The sequence below is a fragment of the Vipera ursinii genome (assembly GCF_947247035.1).
Source record: "Vipera ursinii genome assembly, chromosome: 2".
Taxonomy (NCBI): Eukaryota; Metazoa; Chordata; class Lepidosauria; order Squamata; family Viperidae; genus Vipera; species Vipera ursinii.
Window position 1 is genome coordinate 80,996,160 of NC_139513.1, and position 22,738 is coordinate 81,018,897.

Sequence of the window (22,738 nt, forward strand, 5' to 3'; positions counted from 1 at the left end):
ATTTTTTATTTTAATCCCATTTATATCCCACCCTTCTCCGAAGACTCGGGGCGGCTTACAATCTAAGCACAAATCAACAAACTGGGTCCTTTTATGACTTGTGGATTTCAATTCCCAGAATTCCTCCGCCAGGCACGCTGGTTGAGGAATTCTGGGAGTTGAAGTCCACAAGTTTATTTATTTTCTATTTTCAATAAATAGAACTGGAAACAAAATCTGGTTTTGTTTTAGTAGCTTTAGTAACTGAATAATGTTTTAAAAAACCAGATAATCGAGTTTTCCTAGCTATGAATCATCATGCAAGAACAAATTGTTTCAATTTGTTGCCTGATTATCACAGGTCTATTAAAAATACATCTGCTTAAACTGAAGTAGCAAAAGATCAGCAACATTACCCAGTAGTGTAGAAAAATATCTCTGTGGTTCACAGCTGATTGCAATACCTGGTTAACTTTAGGTGATCTCAAAAGCTTAGAAGAGTTGGACCAGTAAGTCATTAAATGGAAGATTGCCAACAAATCAACAAAGGGTATATAGGTTAGACTGGGGAGGGGGGAACTCTGCAGAAGACAATTTTGGCAAATTGTTTTTGAAATGTTGCTGAGAAATTATGTTTGTGACCAAAATGTTACCAAAGATCAGTTACAGGGAAATTTTGTATGATCTATTTCTCATATTACTGATCATGATAACTTAAGGGTGTGCTCTTCACATTTACAAAACTCAGAAGCAAGAAGCAAAAAATGTGTTATAAATGTATTGAAAGGAATAAAGATGGCCTTTCTTCCCACTTCACTGTATGTGATCATTTCCATTTCACTTTATGAGCATAAGAATTGCATTTTTGTAGGAATGGTTTGAATTAATTACGTATCTACTTTATTATAAGACAAAAAGTTTTATTTTGAATTTCCATTGTTCCATTTAGAGGAAAAGGTATTGCTCATGTCACATGTCTCTGTAAATCAACATTGGGATTTAAGTATGATAATTGCAGAAAGTAAGAAAACCCATCTTTAATGAAAAGTAGTACGGGAAAAGATAAAGGGACTTTTTGAACAAGATGCGTAACAAGTACATAAACTGCTTCCCTGCGAGTGTAACTCTCAGAAATACATCATAATGATTATCTTGTCATTTTTTTTTGCAATGCCTTTGCCGTACAAAGTTCTAACAGTAGTTTACTGAATAATGCTAGTCATGTAGCCATGCCATAGCTGACAATTAAAACAGAAATACAGGATAATTGCATGGTTTGAAGGCAATACTGTCATGTCTAGAATCCTTTTTATACATGTGATTTAGAGACAATTGTAGGGACAAGAGAAGGAAATGACTGCGTTGCCGTATGCAAGAAACTTTTGCCACTCCCTGTCATTTTCCATGACACTTTTACTTGGAAATTCCGTGTATTAAAACAAATCTTCAAATTTACTCAAGATTAAGCAACAGAACCTTTCCAAGTATAATTTGGATAGTTACTCCAGTATAAGGTGCGCTGAATTTTTCCTGTTCATACCAAATGATATAGCTTTTATTAGAATTAAGGTAAACCAGGAACATATTGTATATAGTGGAGGTAAGATCAAAAAGCATATTGGGTAGATGGAAGAACTAAGATTTGGGGAGCCAGAGAATAGAATACAAAACTACTGTAATGTCATTTTAGCCTATCCCAGGGGTAGGCAACCTTGGCTCTTTGATGACTCATGGACTTCAATTCCCAGAATTCCTGAGTCAGCTGACTAGAGGAATTCTGGGAGTTGAAGTCCATGAGTCATAAAAGAGCCGAGGTTGCCTACCCCTGGCCTATCCATTTAAACTGTGTGGAATGCCATCAGATTACAAGAAGTACCAAAAATTCAATGAATTCTAAAACTTGAGAGGCATATTTCTATTAATGCCATTAAAAGCAATAGCATCAAAACATACATTTCTGCACAGAAATGCAGGTGTAGAAGCTAAGCCTCTTATTGCTCAGAGGACAAAGTAAAAAAAACAACAACAATACATCCAAGGTTACTCCTTACAGTTGGGAGAAAGATTGTGTGATTTTTAAATCCAGCAATAACTGCTGCCAAGGCTAATTCTTACATTAGAGCTTATAGGCACAAGGATTCTTTTCTGGATTGTTTGCATGGATGCCCCCTAAGCTCTACCTAGCATGGTTAGGAGGCAGGGATTACCTACATTGAACCTAGTTGGCTCTCGCCAATTGCAAAAAGCTAAGCTGTATCACATCTAATATGCTCAGATGGGAGATGTCTAAGGAAATCTTAGAACTGTAGGTTAGACTGGGAAGCAAATCAGAACCCCAGAAAGTTGCAAGGACCACACTAATTTTCCATTATTGCTGGAATCAATTCCATGGAAATCTCTAACCGACTACCAGGAGTCACGTCCAGCTTACTTGTCGTAGTCCAAAATATCTAGAAGACATTTTGAGAGCTTGTATGTTGTAGCACCTAAGGTGCTAGGCTAGAATGGGAAAACCATGTTCTAATCCTCCCTGAAATGTGAAAGCCAGCCAGGGAAGCACAATCAAAATCATTCCCTCTGGCTCCAAAACAGCTTCTGAACCCTAACAAGCTGGCTAGTAAGAAGAACCCCTCATTACTTCATGGTATGTCAGCTTGGCTCTGAAGAACCGCAGTAAGCCCAGTGCAAAAGAAGCAGATCCTGCAACAAAGCAGGATAAAAGAGCAGCACCCTAATGCTGCCTTCCATTAATAAAGAGGCTTATGACGGCTCATGGTTAGTGCTTCTCAAACGCTGCGATCAGAAAATGTTTCTAATTTTAACATGCTTTGCTAGGGCAGCAATAATACACTTTCCTTGCACCAGAGAATCGCTTGGTGATCCTTGTTTGGAGGCTGAACCTTCTGTTAGCAGGATATTTATACGTGACATTCAAATTATGGCACTATTTAATTGACGTCTGAGTTATCTAATTACCTCCTGGGTCACTAATTTGTGCGCCAATTGGACAATCAAGTTTTGCTTAATGCACGTAGGGAGGTACAGTATGTTAGAAAATAACAGAAAGTTGGGTTCTAAGACACTTGTTAATAAGTGGAGCCAGTTGGTTCCTTAGGAACAAAAAAGTCAGTCTTCAAACAAGGAGAGAAATGCTCATTTAGAGGGATATGAGCTGCTTTGCCCAGCAATACCTCTGTAAACACTTCGTTTAAAAAAAAAGAATTAGTACATTCTTATGTAAAAAGTGGAAACTGCTCACTTAAAAAAAATGCTTCTTTACATGCTTGCTTTGACTCGCCTCCCCAGAAAACATTCAGTTTATGAACAGCAGGATAAGGATACATGTCTTTATGCGGAACTAATGGATAATACTCATCTCAGAATGAAAATTTAAAAAATATTTCTGCTATACTGAAAGAGCCACTCCATACAGGTTCTGTAAAATGTCAAAAGAGGTAGCTCTGGCTAGTTTGAAGGAGCATCCACAAAGTAGAAAATGCAACTGCTCCAGTCTTTTTAATACCTGGTTTAGATTATCCTGTCATCAGTACACCTATATACACTTCCACTAACTCATGCCTTGAAGAGGCCTCTATCTACCATTTAAGACTCTGTAATGTAGGGAAATCTTAATAGGGAATCCTCCAGTGGAATACTCCAATGCTGGGCCCAATGCACATGGCAAGAGTATTTGCCAGCTAAGCATAGGCTTAATGTATGCAAATCCTCATTTCCAACCAATAATTTGTACAACCTGGTCCTTAATAAGTTTTAGATAGGCAGGCATCATTTTCTAATAAGGAACATTCTTTCCTTGGATTCTCCAGTTGGTCCTCCAAGTAATTAAAGGCAATCACAAAAGCAGTAACTATAACCCTTCCTCTTCAAATGTGGCAAATTAACTCTTCGTGTTAGTCATAATAGGATAGAAAAAGCTGGAAGAAACGTGGCCCTTGACACTAAGACTCAGTGTAGCCATCAAAGCTTTGCATGTATGTTCTCTGATTGCAAGGAGAAGGACAGCTTGGTGCAGGACATCTCTTGGTCCCCGTTGCTCAGCACAACTCTCATCTTGTAGTTTCCGTTGGTGAGGAAAGAAGGCAAATCCATGTTGGGTATGAAGAATTCAGAGGAAGGAAGGGTGTAGGTATCCTGAAAGAAAGACAAGCCATCCCGTCAGTCTCCATAAGTTGATACATTGCCTCTCCCTGTCTGTCAGAGTACACTTTGAGTACCAATAAAGCACACCAAGCATATCCTTTAAAACAGGAGCAGAAATGAGGAGGCATTTACAGGATTGAACTACTGAAATAGCTCTTCAGTGTAATCAATTAAAAGATAACTGCAAATTGCTTAAACACATTTGTGCATTTGAACATGACCCAGTATGGAACATTCCATTGTCTGCTTCTATATTATTATTCGGTACCTAGAAGCCTGGTGGATAGTCAACACAGGCAAATCTTCTATAGCCCGAGATGCTGGCTAGGTCCTCTGAGAAAAAGGCTATCTACTATGACAAGATAGATTGCTAAAAGCAGATTTGAAAAAGAACTTGGAAATTAACACTGGCAAAATAGCGAAGAGCCAAGAGAATTGGGCTGAAATGGGGCACAATAAAGAGTTTGGGAAAACGTACGCAAGGACTGCATGCTGTGATCTATCCATAGCAAGCTACATGCTTTCACAGAAAATCCAGATTCCCCTTTGAAAGGTGTCCAGTTCTATTGGCAAGTTAACTCCTTTATTTTAATGCATCATTATTTTTTAATTGATAAGCTTTCTCAGAGATGCACTGCATTATGGGCCACCTGAATGCATTCATTTTGTAATTGTAAGGCTGAAGTTATGTAAATAAAGCAGATTTGACTACAGCTGAAAATCTTGGCAAGTTTATCATCTATTTCTGGACAGAGCTGCATTAATGGAGGCACACAGCTATTGGTGGTACACCAACTTTACAGAGAAAGGAGTGTAAGGAGCTGCTGATGCCCAAAGGATTTTGTTGCTGTGTTTCCCAGACTAAGAAACAAAAGGAGGAAGAAGGCTCACCGCTTTGAATGGGCAATGACATGGAATGCCGTAACTTTGCAATGGTTGTGGACATGGCTCGCCTGGAGGGATGAGACTGTCCAGCATGGCGCAAGTATCATCATAGGTGCAGCTCCCAAGCTGATCCACACAAGGGACTTTTATCCAGATATCCCCAAACTTCTTCTCCAGTATGACATCTGCCTGGAAATAGATGTGAACATTAATATTCCGTCTGAAAATTTCTTCCTGTCATTAATACAACCTGGTGTTTCTCTTTTCCAATAGGTTGTTGATAGCAGACTAGTTAAAACAACTTGAGAAATCAGTGATTGCTCAGTCAATTTTTTGAATGTGCATCACTGTTTAGGCTACTTGCTTTGAAGGAATAAAACAATAACCCTGACTCATCTTTAAATGAGTAGGGACTGAATCTGGTCCGACAGCTAAATTCGGGACCCCACGTTACCTGGAAGAAGATAAATATCAGGGAGACACACCTTGAAAGAGGTGTAAACTTCATCCCCAGAAAAGCTCCTTTTTTTCCTACCGCTATCACCTTTTGGACAAAGGATGCCACACTCCCAATAAGCTCAACTGGGAAATGCAATGTTGGATGTTGCCATTTTCCTTGTCTATTCAACTTGGGAGAAAGTGTGGGAGAAAGCCTTCGCTTGCAAAAGATTTCTTAATTTTAAAATGCACTGGATTAAAGGAGCATGTTCACAGACATGCTCTCCATGAAGTAATCCAACATACAGAAGTTAAAAAGAGAGGATGGCCCTGTCACTTTGTAAGGAGTATTAATAAGCAAAGCATGCGTTCTAACGCTAAGCTACAATCACTTGGGCACCCTTGACATAAACCTAATGACCAGCTGAGAAAATAATGCCAGTCAAACGCAACTTTTATTTGATTCAGCAAGGCTGCTCTTACATTCTCAGCTATCATAAGCCACCACCTGTGAGCAGTAGAGAGCCATACAAATGCTGCAAGTTTCCCTTATACTCTTCCCATTTACATCCTTTTTGGTATAGAAAGCAGATTTCTCCAACCTGGTGATTTCCAAAGGTTTTATATTAACATGCCAAACTGCCCACCTTGCTTAGCTAACAGCTGAAACACTATCCTCTAACACAGGCATGTCAAACTCACGACGTCACATGACGTCACGTGATGTATTATGACTTTTTTCCCATTGCAGGCAATGGGGTGGACATGGTTTCGGCGTGACGCATCCGGCCCGCGGGCCCAGCAGTTTGACATGCCTGCTCTAACACATCTGCAGAGTATCAGCTGACGTTGTCTTTCCCGGCCATTTGTTGCCATCCCTTTTTCCTCCCTCTGTGAATATTCTCTAAAGCTCCTAAAGGAAATCAACCCTGACTGTCCTTTGGAAGGACAGATATTGAAGCTGAAACTCAAATATTTTGGCCACAAAATGAGAAGAGAGGACTCATTGCAAACCCATTTCTGATGTTAGGAAAGACTGGAGGCAAAAGGAGAAAGGGATGGCCGAAGATGAGATGATTAGATAAGTATCATTGGCTCAATGAACATGAATTTGGGCAAACTCCACGACAGGGGGGAGGCAGGTGTGCTGTAGTACACGGGCCCACAAACAGTTGGACACGACTTAGCGACTGAACAACAACTCCATAGCAGGAAAAATAAAGGTTCAATACCATTGCCCTGTGCTGGTCTTCAGAGGAAATAGCAGACACCAAAAGCTCAGTTTAAATACCCAAGGTGGCCAGGCGTATAAAGAATCCTGAAACTAAGCCTCTGGGCTCTGGCTGGATTGCCTCCTCTCCCCCAACAGCATGATAAGAATTCACAGGACAAGTGTTCACAAGGCAGGCCAGCTTGTGTGGTATCAAAGGTCTCAGACGCTTGTCCTGTTTTCCATGATGCTTCTGAGAACAGCTGAAACTCTGCTTTTCCTATGCAAGGGATTCCCTCTCCTCCTAATATGAACACTTCCACGGGGTTTGTTTTTTTCCCCCCACTGCTCTCAAATCAGCCATCATCTCTATTCATAAGCGGGTACAATTTATCTCTAGCTCCTTACCAGCACCTCCAAAATCACAGCTGAAGGGAAATTGCAACATGCAAGTTGGGAAGAACTGGTGTAGACTCACTTCTCACAGGGTGTGTATGTGTGGTATTATTGAGTCACTCTGGCCATGACCTTACACTTCCCCATCCTCACAGAGATCAGCTGCCACCGAGGTTCGCTAAGATGCTACTATTTCCCAGAAGTTTAAAATATAGCAAAGGGACAGTGACTTTGGGGTTTGCAAGATACACTGGCCACAATATCTAATTGGACTAGATGGGAAACCATCTCACTCTGAAATGAAAACATAGATGGAAGGCAGGGCATTGGCTGAATGTTTTTAGATTTTCCTGCTGTTAGCTGTATGAACAGGCTCATCTTTTTCCAGCATTCTGAGTGTGGCTGTAGCTGAAGACATCATGAAACTGGCTTCCAGCAACTTCTGAATATCTGGCAATTGAAATGAAATGCTCTTGAGGCACATGCCTGAAGGAAATGTCTCTCTGAAAGGAGAGATGAGGCCTTGATTATACCTGAGTCACATTTTTAATAACCTAATAAATACTTTCCAGACTACCATGTTACACTTTTCTAAATTTTGCAATATAGTATTTCTCTCTCTCTCTCAAAAAAAAAAATAGGATTAAAAATTTATTTTGGCCCAGGACATACAGGAATGTTTGTGAATTTTAATGAGAATTTTCACATCGTTTTGTGTTCTTAAGGTGCAAACTGATGTGGAAATTGGACTGAATGGATCTTGGCATGCAGTACTTGCAAAGCTGCCATGGCCAGGGAGCAAACAGCATCCCTGGACAAAATAAATAATTATTAAGAGAACCTCTAGGCCTAAGCTCAAGAAAAATGCTTGTCCCTTGTCCAAGCAGTTGCAAAACGTGCTGTCTGGTCACATGTGAGCAATATGTCTTTCCCCTACTTTCCTAAAAAAAAAAGCTTGGAGCAAAATCCAGAAGATTTGGGTTTGAAAACAACCTTGAACATGTAAACATACAGATCATGTCACAGTTTCCTAGTGATATGCAGGTTCTGAGGTTTTGCTGGTAAAAAATACAGGAAACCAGAAGTTGCCTTCGAGCTTTATGTTTTTTATTCAGCTGAACAAAAAGACGGGCTCCTCTAAATGAGAGCAGCCCCGAAACACAAGAAATCCTTGTATTTATTCTTTCTGGTTACATAAGCAAGCCATCCAGCAAAGCTGACACGCATAGCATAAAGATTTCACCCAGTAGGTCTGGCATACTGTAAATAAGAGAGCAGAAGTAACAAACATGTTCCCTTCTGGGTGTTTCCCTATAGATATCATATGTTCTTGGGTGGGTTAGGACATTGGGTATTTTCCTTGCTGGCCTTTCATGACCCTGCATCCAGGACTTTGCAAGAGCCCAAAGACAGTAAGGCCATCTGCACATTCACAATTGATATTTCCTACACTGTCCCCTAATTCCGGGTTAACACTAGTTAGAAGCAAACCTCAGTTTGCCATTTTGAGTCAATCTCAATTCAAGCTAGTGAACAAGCCATAGCATTATAGCTGGAAGGATTCCATACTATCCTGTGACTCTACAACAGAAAAGCCAGGGGCCTATCAGTTGATTCCAGCTGAAGTCCATAGCCCAGGTGAGGAAGACGGAAGCGCTCCAATTCTAGATGGGTCAGAAACCAACTTGGAGATGACCCAAGAACACAAAATTCTACTTCTTTTGACAGAATTTCATTCTATTTCATCTGAGATAGCCCTTTCTATCTCAGTGCCTGAAATCTAAAACAGGAAAAACAGCACTAGATCTAAAAAAAAAGATGCTAGAATGAACACAGCTATGAGAACTAGTAACAGAAAGATCAAGAAACCAGTAAGACAGGAAAAAAAACCTGAACACATGAAAAAATATGAAGAAATCAATATACAACATCTGAGCTAAATCACAATCCACGTTCTCATGCCTGGGGCTTGAAAGGCTCATATATATATATATATAAATAATTTTTCAAGATTCAAATGTTTTGCATAAAACCAGGTAGGTTGTATCAGTACAATCAATAAACACAAGACAATTTCATTATATTACTCTGTGGGTGTTATCTGCACCCTTTATAGTCTCTTCAAGGCTGACATCATTCCGGATATGAAATTATTCTATGTCTCCTGATTTTATTATTATCCCTTAGAAATATGTCTGAGGCTAGACCATGGCATGCACAACTAGTTGCTTAATAGGAGAAGATAAGCTGGAATCCAATTTCTGCTGATTTTTAAAAATAGGCTATCTAACTCCCAAATAGCTTACACAGGGTAAAAACATATAAACCAAAATAGCCAATAACACTACACGTGATACACTGAAACCAGCAGTATCACAATACAACGTACGTGGGACCAAAACCCCACCTATTCCAATAATAATGAAATTACAGGCTATGACGTTTCTCAACCTTGGACCCCTTTAGGGTAAGTGGACTCCAATTCCCAGAATTGCACAGCCAGCATGGGAAGTTGAAGTTCATACTATTAAAGTAGCCAAAAAATTGAGACACACTGTTCTAAAACATCTTCAAACACCTTTTCCTTCTTCTATTTGGAGGATGGCCAATTTTTTAGTCACAGGGAACCGAAAATACTAAATGGGGAAATTATGCAAAATGCAAGGCTAATATTTTCCACATTAAGTGAGGGCTTATTTTTTGTTATTTTGTTTGATTTTTAATGGTTTCAGGCCTATTTTTGGGCAGACAGCTTTCCTGCGTTTTCTGATTTAACACGGCTGTAAAGTGCAGCCCCACTTTTCAATAATTACACTGCTAAAAACTGGCAAGGAGCCTTGGGTCCACAGACTATTCACTCCTGATCTACTGGAAGAGATGTCTTTCTTTGACAACAATTAGGAAGGGGAAAAGGGATCTAGCAAGAGGCAGGACTAGGATGATTGTGAGTTAGCTTGGAGGCTAAGCAGAGTCTGCCATGGTTGATGCTTTGATGGAGCATCAGCTGAGAATGACAAAGCTGCTGAGTGGACTGGAAAGTTGAAAAAAAAACCAACTCCAGAAGGCAGCATTCTGTTAGGTTCCAAGAAAACTACATGGATTCAATCATCAGGATTTGAACATTATTCAAAGATGCCTTTATCTAGGAAAGAAAGAACAGGGGGGGGGGAGCTGAAAAAACTGGGCCTACCCATGTCCACGTTGAGCTGCCACAAAAATAAAACAGTGCAATCTTATATCAGGCCTGGTTTAGTTAAAGATACCAAATAAAAAATGTTTATTTTATCAAATGTACTACTATCAGAGATGCAAGTAACAATTTTGGTTTGGTTTGGTTCCATCACTTTTCACGTACCTTTAGAGGAGCACAGAGGCTTATAGTGTTGGCCCCCGATGCGCTAACTGTCACATCTCCAGGGACAGTAATTGGATCTGGACTTACAGACAGACTCTTAATTACTGCAGGTTCCGATGGAGGACCACAGTTTTCCCATGCAAAGTTTTGGACCTAAATGTGTAAAGAAAGGCCAGATTTAAAATTGTGCATTAAGTTTGGCAAGAAGACCTTCCCCAATCTGGTTGGGGAACACTGGCTAAATTGGCATCGCAGCCCAAATACATTTGGAACACCCCAGCATAAGGACAACTATGTTATGTTTTCCTTAACAGGATAAATTATGGTTACAGAACTTGGAATGTATAATTTAATTAAGAAAAAAGGGGAGTGGTTGAACTATCCCTTTTCAATTGACCTAATTGCAGATTTCCTTTCTTTTGTTTAACAAGATCTGTACTTAAAGTGATAAATCTGCATTTTCCTGACTTTCTGTGAAGAGTCCCATGATCCACTGCACTTTTAAACCCAGAATGCTATTTTCTAAGATAATCTAAACTCAGCTACTCCCAAACATGTAGTTTTCTGTGCATTTTTCGTATGGAAGACCATTAGATCATGGGAAACTCACTGTTTGCAGCCAGAAGAGGTACAAAAAAGACCTATAACTTCTTATAGTTCCATTTGGGTCCTGCATAAAACTTATTTGCACAGGTGGCCTTCAAAAGACAACAGCCAGAAAAGATTTTTTTTGTTCTTATTGTTTTCTTTGAGTACCAAAGTACAAGCTAGGCTACAGCAAAACTTGAAAAGAGCAAAAACTTTGTGGACAGGCAGGAGAACTAGAACAGCCTTCCCATCCAAAGTGTCCTCCAGATGTACAGGTAATCCTCAACTTACAACCACAATTAAGCCCAAAATTTCTCTTGTTAAGTGAAACATTTGTTAAGTGAGTTCTGCCCCATTTTATGACCTTTCTTGTCACAGTTGTTAAGTCAATCACTGCAACTGATAAGTTAGTAACCCGGTTGCTAAGTGAATTTGGCTTCCCCATTGACTTTGCTTCTCTGAAGGTCACAAAAGCTGGCCTTGGGACACAGCAACAGTCCTAAGTATGAACCAGTTGCCAAGCATCTGAATTTCGATCACATGATCACGGGGATGCTGCAAAGGTCGTAGCTGTGAAAAACGGTCCTAAGTCACTTTTTTCAGTGTTGTTATAACTTTGAACGGTCACTCCATGGACTGTTGTAAGTGGAGGACTACCTGTATTGAGACTGCAATTCTCCAGGAGCATGGTCACCACTTCCGAACAGCCCTAGATTGGACAAAGCAGAGCTAGAATGCTTCTGTGGCCTTTTGCTTTGCAATATCATCCTGTGGTGCTCTTGGGATTGCAGTTATTCTATTACCTGCTGGAGAATTTTCTTCAATGGCCCCACTCACTGGACATTACAGAAGCCATCCAATTCCTATACTTCCTTATGGAAATGCAGGGCTTGGCCCACCCAGCCCTTCAGGATTGGCAAGTACTTTTAACTCTTAATGAGAAGTGCTTCCTGTGTAGGAGTTTTCTATTGTTTGGAGAAACCCTTCAAGAGACCTGTTAGACAGGATGACTCTCCGTAGCTCCAACTGGTAACATCTCAGTTGAAAACCACTTTTAACACAGAAGCAAAGCAGTACAATCTATAACAATTTCATCACAGAGTAGTACTTCAGGTCTGTTCACGTTAGACTGGGTACATAACAGTAGTGACACACCTCAGACCTTCATGGAGATCACCGTGTCCATTGCTCAACAAGTGCTCTTGGGGAAATCTAAATTTACACAGATCTTTAAAAAAAGAGAAGCATCCTTGAGAATTAGGATTGAAGTTTAATCATTAAGCTTATCTAACAAACACGCCTTTCTTGTGCAAAGTGTTGCCAAACCTCTGCTTCATTTGGTCAAGTATAATCTCCAGTACTCTGGTAATAAGTTATTTATAATGTACCAATAAAGGAGAATATTTGTAATTCAGGGTTGAAATGAGGGGTCCTGGATACTCATAGAGTTTGGTTGTTTTCTTCCAGATGTTTTTTTTTACCCAAACTAGGTAACATCAACCGTGCTAGTAAAGAGTGGGATTTGCTCCCAGTTTATATTCTAGCAGTTTCAAGACCCCTGACGCTGACAAGGCAAACCACTAGAATATAAACTGAGAGCAAACCCCACCCCTTACTAGCACTGATGATGTTACCCAGTTTGGGTAATGAAATGTCTGCAAAAAAACAACCAAGCTCAGAGAGCAGGAAGAACCCCTTATTTAGAGTGTAAAGTTTTATAAGTAACATTAAAGATCATTTTGAAAGCAATCTTATCAGATTCCAATGTATGAATTAGTTTGAGGCATTTAGGCCCATGCACTGATCGATCGATCAATCACTCACTCCTCAAAAAGCAGGTGAATTAGTGAATTTTGAACTTTAACGCAATTCCAAATATTTTGCAATGGTTGCAGTGGTGTGAGAAACGCTATTCAAATTTGCATTCAAGTACAAAGCCTTGAGCAAAATACTATATACTATCATAGGGGGTGACTAATATTATAATTACTAACCTACTGCTGTTTGCTCTGTTCAAATCCATATGACCAAGTATACTATCAGACATTGTTTCCTTAGCCTGGTTCTAAATACACAATTACACAGAAATCATTTCTCTTTCCATTAAGATGAGACCTTGGGAGCTCCACTAATTATGCTTGAAGTATATTTCTATTAATTTCTAAAGATTTATATTAGTAGCAGCAATGAGCAGGGCTTTAATATACCTAAAATTTACATCCCATTGATGGCAAGAATTAACTACAACATCACATGCATAGTCATTCGGACTGCCTGCAAAAAATGTAACATTAAATTTCTGCTAACAACAAAAAGTAATCAGATGTGGGTTCCGGATAATAGCCTTACTGTTTGAAATCTATTGTTATTTGTTTTCCAACTACATTGACAAGCCAACATGTTACCAGCTACCCTTGTGATATTAAATCCTTCAGCATTACCCCAGGTTTCCAAAATGAGTGTATAGAATTATAAGAAGTCACATATGCCATTCTGCCACACCCCCAGCTCAAAAACATTGAAGCATTCCTGGCTTAAGTTTTCACACAAATAGGAAGAAGAGAGCTACGATAAAATAGGAAATACAAAAAGCAGCAGCATACAAGGAGAGATTTTGTGCATTAAAATTAACATTTTTGAAGGGGGGGAGGGGAATACCTACAATTCCCATCACTTCTAGCAAGGGGATTAGGTTGAAGGAAGGCTCCAGTTAGCGCGTTACTGCAATATAGCTTCATGCATGGGTGCAGATCAATCGCCACTCATCGTTACCTCTTGTCAAAATAATAAAAACGCATTTCCCCCCAGAGAGCCCCCTTTACTTTCGCATTCAAGGGATCAGCCACAATATATTCCTCGCCTTCTTCCACCCTTCATGCCAGTAGCAGAAGCGAAGCCATTTACCATTGCTGCCACGTACCTTGCTCAGGGACCAGGTCATGTCCCGCGCGACAAAGCGTTGTTGTTGGGGTCCCCCATGGACAGCTGTCAACAGCTGGAGAGCGCCTACGGTCAGCCAGAGCGCCAAAGCCTGCATTTCTCAGATCAACTCGGCTCAAATCAGGAGGAAAACAGCTCACAAGCGCAGGGAGAGATCTATAGCTCTTCGAGGTTCACTTCCCAGCTGCAGGAAGCAAGAGTCCCAAGAGTCCACCAAAGTAGCAGGGGTTATTTACTGGCCTCTCGTCCTCTCCCCCTGCATCAGAGATACCTCTGAACCCGCCTCCTTTCTCCACCAGATCTCCAGACGGAGAAAACGTCACTTCTTTCGCAAGCACTGAGACCGGAAAGCGAGTTCTCTTCATGGTCCGATGCAAGGGAAGCGCTCTGACCTCTGCTGGTACGGAAGGTGCATCACTCCGGCAATTCAGATGCGGTAGTTTACAAAATAATTGAGTTCTACTTTTTTTAAAAAAATGCTTCATTGAAGGGGAAGGGGCTGGGGGACCCATTGGGAACTCATATTCTCCTAATCTCAGATCTTTTATTTCTACACCATTTGCATAGCACCATTATGTTCCCCGTAAGAGCCAATATGGAGTCTCCACTGAAAATCACTCATTTATTCAGAATTTAAGGTATAAGTTTAGGGGTAATAAGCGTACCCCTAACGGCTCTGTGAACAGGCCCGTGTAGTTTTCTTGCAGTATTGGAGCAATGGTTTGCCATTATCTTCTGGAGTAAGGCTGTGACTTTTGAGCCAAGCCAACAGCTTTGAAATTGCGTCCAAATGTCAGGGAGCCAGTTCTTTTTCTGCACTTAGCTTGAAAGTCAGCCAAATATTCCCATCCTCGGGAATTCTACTTTCTGAGGTGAGAATTGTCTCTGAATTATCAACGTTTCTGTGGAAGGATGCTGAGGCCGCATCAATGCAATTTCTCCTTGGGGAGAAATCTGTATTTCCCACTTTTACAGTTTTTTTTTATTTGGAAGTAAAGTGATGGAGATCATAGTGGGTGAAGATGGGAGAAGGATTACAAGCAGACAACAATACCATTTGATTCCTTGTAAACACTCCTGAATCAGACTGAATCTGCTTTTACACTTTAGAGACAATAAAGCCCACAGAAAACATCTTCTCCATTCAATCATTTTCTTAGTGTCTTAGTGTCTTGTCTTGCATAGACAAGGCCACCTACTTTGGCTTGTGTGAATAAGAAAATAATACTCCAGACAATTTCTAACTGTTTATAGGTAGATCTTGCCTAACATCCACAATTAGGACTGGCAAATCTATTGCTAAGCAACATAGTCATTAGGTGAAATGCCACATGACTGTGCCAGATTTACAGTGTCATTTCTATGCAGTTATTAATCAATTTGCCATATGTTCTTAAGTGAGGATGTCATATGACTATGAGTTGCAACTTCCTGCTGGCTTCCCCATTGCCTTTACTTGTTACCAGCACATGATCGTGTGGAGGTTGTGATGACCACAAATTCAACGACTTTTTTTAGCACGGTTGCAACTTTAAATGGTCACTGAATGAGGCAATCAGTAAACGAGAATTATTTATAAGGTATGGTTTGTACACGAGACTGCACAAACTATATTTACAGGCACTGAGCTAAATAACAGTTCATTTCATCATGGGCCATTAAATAAATCACAACTAGCAGGGTTCACCCTCTAAGTCATATTATACTAGCCACGATATCTACCTATCCAGTCAAAATTCATCCGGTGAACAAACATTACAAGGTTCCCATGCCTTTGTATCCCTATGGATTAGGCCATTAGACTTTCATCCCATTTGGAATAGTTGCTGTACTTTGTCTCCTCCTAATTCTGTCCCTTCTTTATCAGCTCAGTTGATTGGATTGTTTCCTGGATTTTTCTAGCCACTGTGTAAAGGTTAAGATGACAATTAATACTGTGGATGACACATGCAAATCAGAGCAAACTGCACAGTGCCCAGGAATTATTTTACTCAGTTCCAGAACTGACTCGGCGTTTTTCCTCAGGACTCTTGCATTTCACCAGAGTTGGATGCAACTTAAATAAAACATGTATTGATAAAGTTTTATGAGGGTATAAATATCTGAAAAAAACAATCTGAACTGCATCTTTTAGCTGTGAAAAACTCCTAGGTTCAGTATTCCATATTTGATGCCTTTGGGACCAGTTAAAAAGCAACTCCTCTGAAATACCAGCCTGAACTGCATCTTAAAGCTGTGTAAAAGTCCTAAGCTCAGCATTCCATATCTGATGGCTTTGGAACTTGTTCCACTGCAATTCCTGTCACCCTACTACAGCAGTGTCTGTCACAAACATCCATGGCATTTGATGCAAGGGTAATCACAGGTGACCTATTTTCATTTGCCTCATCCCCTCTGCAGACACTGCAACTCTCTTGTCTTCCATATAGAATTGAAACTGAGGAAGAGATTGGGCCACCACTGAGCCCAATTGGCTAGTATCTTGGATCTTCCAGGCTGAATATTGCAGCCAAAACCTACTTAAAGGATCTGGCAGGGTTGTGTTATTCCTCCAGATTGGCTCCACTATGTCTGATGACAATCTACTTGAGTACTGAATGATGACCACATAGACCAGGGCTTTTCAACCAGTGGTACGGGTACCACCTGTGGTACATTGGCACCTAGCAGGTGGTACGCGACCATCCTAGAAAAGTGGTAGCAGGGGAGGGGAGTGAGCTGAACCGGTGGCAGCACTGCACAAGCCTGAGCGAGAGATGGCTGGAGCTGCAGAGCTGTCAGGGCTCAGCGGAAGCGCCAGGATCAGCGCCAGGCTCCAGCTAGAGCTTGATGCTGATCCTGGTGCTTCTGAGCCCAGAAGAAGCACTGATCAGCTGGAATGTTGCAGCATCTCCAAGGTCTTGTGATTTACATTCCGATGCCTGGCAACTGATTCATATTTATGATGGTCACAGTGTCCCAGGGTCATGTGAAGTGACCAAAACCTGCTGCAACCACCCAGTCAAGGACTACCTGTACTTCATCACTTTTTTCCTTTTTTTTTGGATCATCAAGTTTTTGACACCTTGCTAGGCGACTGGTGGTACTCGGATGTTGCCATATCCTAAAAGTGGTACAATGGGTGAAAAGGTTGAAAAGCCCTGACATAGACAACTCTTTCCTACTCATATATTATTTTTATTAGATTTGCATCCCATCCTTTTTGCAGCAACTTAAGGCACCTTATCCAGAAATCAGCTTGAGGCCACTCCTTTAAGAACCTGTGGGAGCTGAGAGACAGTCATCAGGCCACAATCAACCAACCACTTTCACATGAAGCGCAAAGGCCATGATCAGCAGGATTTTGCAGGTGTACAGTACTTGGAAGCACAGATTTAGTGCTCTTTCAGACCATGTTCAGACAAAAGGAGATCAAGTTTGGGCAGATTTCTAAAGCCATATTCCCTAGGCAAGTGTCAGAGTATTAGTGGCAGATAGCTGAACCCATATTCTCCTGCTTTCCAGGACTGTTTTGTAAACCTTTCTTGGCAAAAGAATGAGAATGGAAAAGTTCTCCTAGCTACAGTTGAGATGCAAAACATGATTATGGTATTATGCCCATTTCTAGGCTCAGTTTCATCTTGCATACTTTGGTAGTCATGTTGGACCTTCTAGGCTGAATCCAAGGTAAAAATGGCTGCAGCCATCCAAAATTTTCTTCAGAGCACTGTTTCTCAACCTCAATAGCTTTCAGATGTGTGGACTTCCAACTCCCAGAGTTCCCCAGCTAACCAGGCTAGCTAGAGAATTCTGGGAGTTGAAGTTCACATGTCTGAGAGTCACTAAGGTTGAGAAACATTGCTTTGGAGTATTTTTTTCAACAACACCTTTTTCAGTAATTAATGGAGTGTGTGTGTGTATGTGTATGTGTTTAGCTCTTTTGAGCTATTCTAGTCTCCCATTTAACTCTTTAACTCTTTGTCAGCAAAAAGAAATTCAAATACAGAATGGATCGCAGTAGCGACTTGAGCCCTGCTTAACACTCCTAGGTTGCAGCTGCAAGGCAAAAGAAATCATAATAATAGAACTGCAATATAGCAGTTCAAAAACCTAAGGTGCATCAATCAGACCAGTCTGACTGGAAAAAACTTACACACACACACACAAACACACACACAAACACACACGTGTGTGTGTGTGTGTGTGTATGTGTGTGTATCAGTGGTGGGATTCAGCCAGTTTGCACCACTTTGGCAGAACCGGTAACTAATTTTTTGTTGCCCAGGCCTAGAATGGACTTCTGGAAGCAGCATCCACACAGACAACCGGTTGTTCACATATTTGAATCCCACCACTGGTATGTATGTATGTATGTATGTATGTATGTATGTATGTATGTATGTGTATGGAGATGGAAAAATAAGGATTTATTTAAAAACTATGTACATTTGAAGATATATCCTATGAATATTAGCATCTGCAAATGACAGTTGCACCTATTTTGCCGGAGCAGAGGTCCCCAACCTTTTGGGCACCAGAGACCGGTTCCGTGGAGAGAGGTTTTTCCATGGACCAGAGAGTGCGTAGTTTCGTGTGCTGCCTGCATCCCACGGATGGGGCTTTGCTTGTTTGTGCCGACTGGTTGCTGGCATGCCAAGGCCCGTTACTGGTCCATGGCCCAGGGGTTGGGGACCCCTGCCAAAGAGCATGACCTGTGGCAGTGCACATGGGTAGCTGTATCTCAGAATCAGGATCAATCTGGTATGATGTGAGAGATCGGCAAAGATCAGGGCTCATGATGAAGTGAAGTGGTAGCTAATTTGAGGGGCTTTTGAGTAGAGGGATAGTCTCTGCTTCATACCAAGCCAAGGCACTATCATCAAATACTGCTGTTCAGGGGCAGTCTAGACTGGCGGGGAGGGGAGATAGAGAATTGTTTCTCTTTTGTTCAGAGGTGTGTGAGTAACATATCAGCAGAGTCAAGTTAGACATTTTCTGAATTTTTGACATGCCAAGCCTAAAAGGTTTGCCATCGCGGTTTTAAAAATGCCTACATGCAGAACCTAAAAACAACTCACTGAAGGTTGCCCAGGGTTGTATGAGAGAATTTAATTCTATCACAATCTTTTCACTTCTGTTCCATGTCAAAAGGTGGGGGAATATGTTGCTAGAACTTTGTATCCAGGAGTAAATTGCTTGGAGGGAAAAACCCACACAACAGAGGCTTTCCTTTGGATTAGACCCCTACTGGGAAGAACAGATTTTTCTGTTTTTCTTTTCAATTTCTCTCCAGTTCCTTTTGTCTGAGTTACTTACTTTATTTGTGGAATACCAGCACAGATTTTTAAAATGCAAAATGGCTCAAAGTAATCTCAGATGGTACTCCAAAGTATTATTAGCAGGGTGGTGTCCCTTTGACTAATTGTATGCGAAAATGTCTGAGCTGCTACCAATAAGGAGGAATCTGGCAAACCACTTTTCCTACTTAACGTCCTGAGATCAAAATGTTAACTGGCCTTAACAAGGGAGCAAGCAGGAGATACTATCAACAGGAAAACAGGTTGCTCATAAGCTTGGCAAGCCTTCATTGTGATGACTTTTTTATCCCCAGTTAGCTGAGTCAAAAATGAATTAGCCCAGCTGTTAAACATAGACAGCAGGGGAACAAAAACCATGTGTGCTGGTATATTCTCATCTAAGAGCATTGGGTTTGAACTGTACATATTTGCATTATAAAAGAGAGGTACAAAATCCTTTTGTAAGAATAAAATACATTTACATCTATTGCAAAAACCATCTTACAAAATCTGTCACTCGCTTCTGAAAAAGAAGGAATAGCTTGTAAGAGGCTTTTCTTCAAACTTCACCAAAGTTCCAGTGTTTAGAAAAATTACTGTTGCCTGTATGAACTTTTTCCTGTTTCTAAGCCTCTCTAAATTTTCTACCAAGTTTAAAACAATAACGTGTTAGCTATGTTTTTTTAATATATAAATCACTTTGGGATGTATTTGAATAGAAAGAGGTATAGAAACTTATTTGGCAGCTGCAGCACACTGCTGGCTCATATTTAAGTGGACAATCTCTTAAATATGAGTCAGCAGTGTGCTGCAGCTGCCAAAAAAAAACCCCGAGCACAGTGCTAGGCTGCATTAACACAGGGATAGAATCAAGATCACACGAAGTGTTAATACCACTTTACAGTACCTTGTTAAGGCCACACTTGGAATACTGCAAAGATGATTAGGGGACTGGAGGATGAAACATATAATGCACAGTTGCTGGAATTGGGAATGTGTAGTTCAGGGGTACTTTCCATGGGGTAAGAAAGGCTGAGCGCCAAAGAATTGACACCTTTGAACAATGGTGCTGGAGAAGACTCCTGCGAGTCCCTTGAACTGCAAAGCAATCAAACCGGTCAGTCCTAGAGGAGATCAATCCTGACTGCTCTTTAGAAGGCCAGATCCTGAAGTTGAAACTCAAATACTTTGGCCACCTAATGAGAAGGAAGGACTCACTGGAGAAGAGCCTCATGCTGGGAAAGGTTGAGGGCAAGAGAAGAAGGGGAAGACAGAGAATGAGGTGGCTGGATGGAGTCACTGAAGCAATAGGCATGACCCTAAATGGACTTCAGAAGATGGTAGAGGACAGGAAGGCCTGGAGGAACGTTGTCCATAGGGTCATGATGGGTCGGACATGACTTTGCAACTAACAGCAACAACAGCTCAGGGGTAGGCAACCTTGGCTCTGTTATGATTTGTGGACTTCAACTCCCAGAATTCCTGAGCCAGCATGTCTCAGTATGGAAAGCTCTCCATTTCTCCTCAGCATTGCTGGCTCAGGAATTCTGGGAGTTGAAGTCCACAAGTCGTAAAAGAGCCAAGGTTGCCTACCCCTGATCTAGTTTAATGAAGATAAGGGCGAGGGGTGACATGATAGCAGTGTTCCAATATCTCAGGGGCTGCCACAAAGAAGAGGGAGTCAAGCTATTCTCCAAAGTACCGGAAGGCAAGACAAGAAACAATGGATAGAAATTAACCAAAGAGAGAAGCAACCTAGAACTAAGGAGAAATTTCCTGACAGTTAGAACAATTAATCAGTGGAACAAACTGCCTCCAGAAGCTGTGGAATGCTCCAACACTGGAAGCTTTTAAGAGGAGACTGGACAGCCATTTGTCTGAAAGGGTTTCCTGCTGAGCAGGGGGTTGGTCTAGATGACCTCCAAGGTCCCTTCCAACTATTATTATTGTTGTTGTTATTATTATATGATTGGTTTTGATTAGAATATACCTTGTGACCCCTCAAGATGAACCAGTCCATTTAGGAGAAGCCACCACTGATTTGATAAATCTGGGGATGGGAATTACAGCTTGCCCTGGGACTGTGAAGCCAAAAGGGCCGTCTGACATGGCCCCACAGTACTCGGAGGATGTTTTATAGACTGCAAGCTTGCAGATTTATCTTACCGTAGAACACAGTGTCTCTAAGATTAATCTTTCCCATAAAAGAAAAGCCACACAACAAAGTACTTGACAATTTATTTATTTGGACTTTTTAAAATCCTTCCTTTATTATTTTTATAAATAATTCAAGCATAAACATGTCTATGGAGTTTCTCAGTCATCCAGCTCACAGTTACTTATCCCAAAGGTGCTTTTTCACAAGGAAATTGGGCTTTTTTCCTTTGAAGATGTTTCGCTTCTCATCCAAGAAGCGAAACGTCTTCAAAGAAAAACAAGAAAGTCCAGCTGCCTTGTGAAAAAGCACCTTTGGGTGAAGCATCAACACATACAATATACTTTCCTCCTCTTATTTTGTCCACAGCAGCAGCCCTGTGAAGTGAGTTGTCCTTAGAATAAAGTGGGCTTTCAAGTCTAAGGTGGGACTAGAACTCACTGTCTCCTGGTTTCAAGCCTGGTGCCTTAGCTACTAGACCGAATTAGTTCTCCTATCTAACAAAGTTAATATCGAGTCTCAAGTCCATTTGATAATGAAGAGGCTCTTGGCTACTCTTTGCAATACCGTACATCTAGCATCAAAAGAGTTAATGCTAGTTTCTCATGGCTCATTATTCCTATAAGATAGAACAGTAAAGCTTACAATTACAAAACCAACAAGATTAGAAAGAAGAAAATGTGCCTCTGTTTGGGAATCAAAGTATTAACCAGAGTTCAACTTCCTTGCTGCTTAGAACTGCATCCATTGGCTGCACAAGAGAAATGTGCCCAGTAGGTCAAAAAGAGCCCCAGCGCTCTTGCCTATTTTTAGCAGGCCTGCATTTGCAATATCCTTATTTAGCAATCCACCGTAAGGAGAGGCCAAGTGTGTATATCACTGTGTGTGCAAGAGTTTGGAGGGGATTGTGACAAAAGATTTGTTCATGGAACATATTACTGTTTCACACCAGGCAAGCACTGACAACTGCTTTTATTATCCTTTGCAAAGGATTAAGGATAGTAATAAATAGTAACACTCCAACATGACTTTCCCTTCCAGTTATCTATGATCTGCTCCTGCTGAGTTGGTAGCAATAGGAGGGATAGTGTAAATCATCTAGCATGCTTAATTTCCTGCTCCCTGTTAGCTCTGAGAAGTGTGTGTGTGTGTGTGTGTGTGTGTGTGTGTGTGTGTGTGTGTGTGTCTACGTGCATGTATGCTTGTCTTGCATAGGCTAGGCTGGCCAGCCAAATCTTGTTATTAGAGTTATCAGAACAGACAATTAAACAACTCAAGAATATTCAGCCACTGCATTTGCTCATGCATTCCACAACTGCTTGCCATACCACGTCTTTGCTGGCTGGGTTGATACA

General features: G+C 40.9%; 1 protein-coding gene across 1 annotated transcript; it reads right to left on the reverse strand.

Moving 5' to 3' along the window:
* Positions 1-878: 878 nt before the first annotated feature.
* On the reverse strand, positions 879-14,306 carry GM2A (ganglioside GM2 activator). The gene is made up of 4 exons (XM_083355725.1): positions 13,933-14,306; positions 10,425-10,577; positions 5,032-5,214; positions 879-4,131 (listed from the first exon to the last, which is right to left on the reverse strand). The coding sequence occupies exons 1-4, from the start codon at positions 14,047-14,049 to the stop codon at positions 3,958-3,960; spliced, it is 627 nt and encodes a 208-aa protein (XP_083211851.1). The 5' UTR covers positions 14,050-14,306; the 3' UTR covers positions 879-3,957.
* Positions 14,307-22,738: the final 8,432 nt, after the last annotated feature.

Coding starts and splice junctions, on each gene's coding strand:
- GM2A (XM_083355725.1), bottom strand. CDS start 14,049: ATGCAGGCTTTGGCGCTCTGGCTGACCGTAGGCGCTCTCCAGCTGTTG. Junction 10,578..13,932: donor TGACCTGGTCCCTGAGCAAG/GTACGTGGCAGC, acceptor TTACACATTTAG/GTCCAAAACTTTGCATGGGA. Junction 5,215..10,424: donor GCCTCTGTGCTCCTCTAAAG/GTACGTGAAAAG, acceptor ATCTATTTCCAG/GCAGATGTCATACTGGAGAA.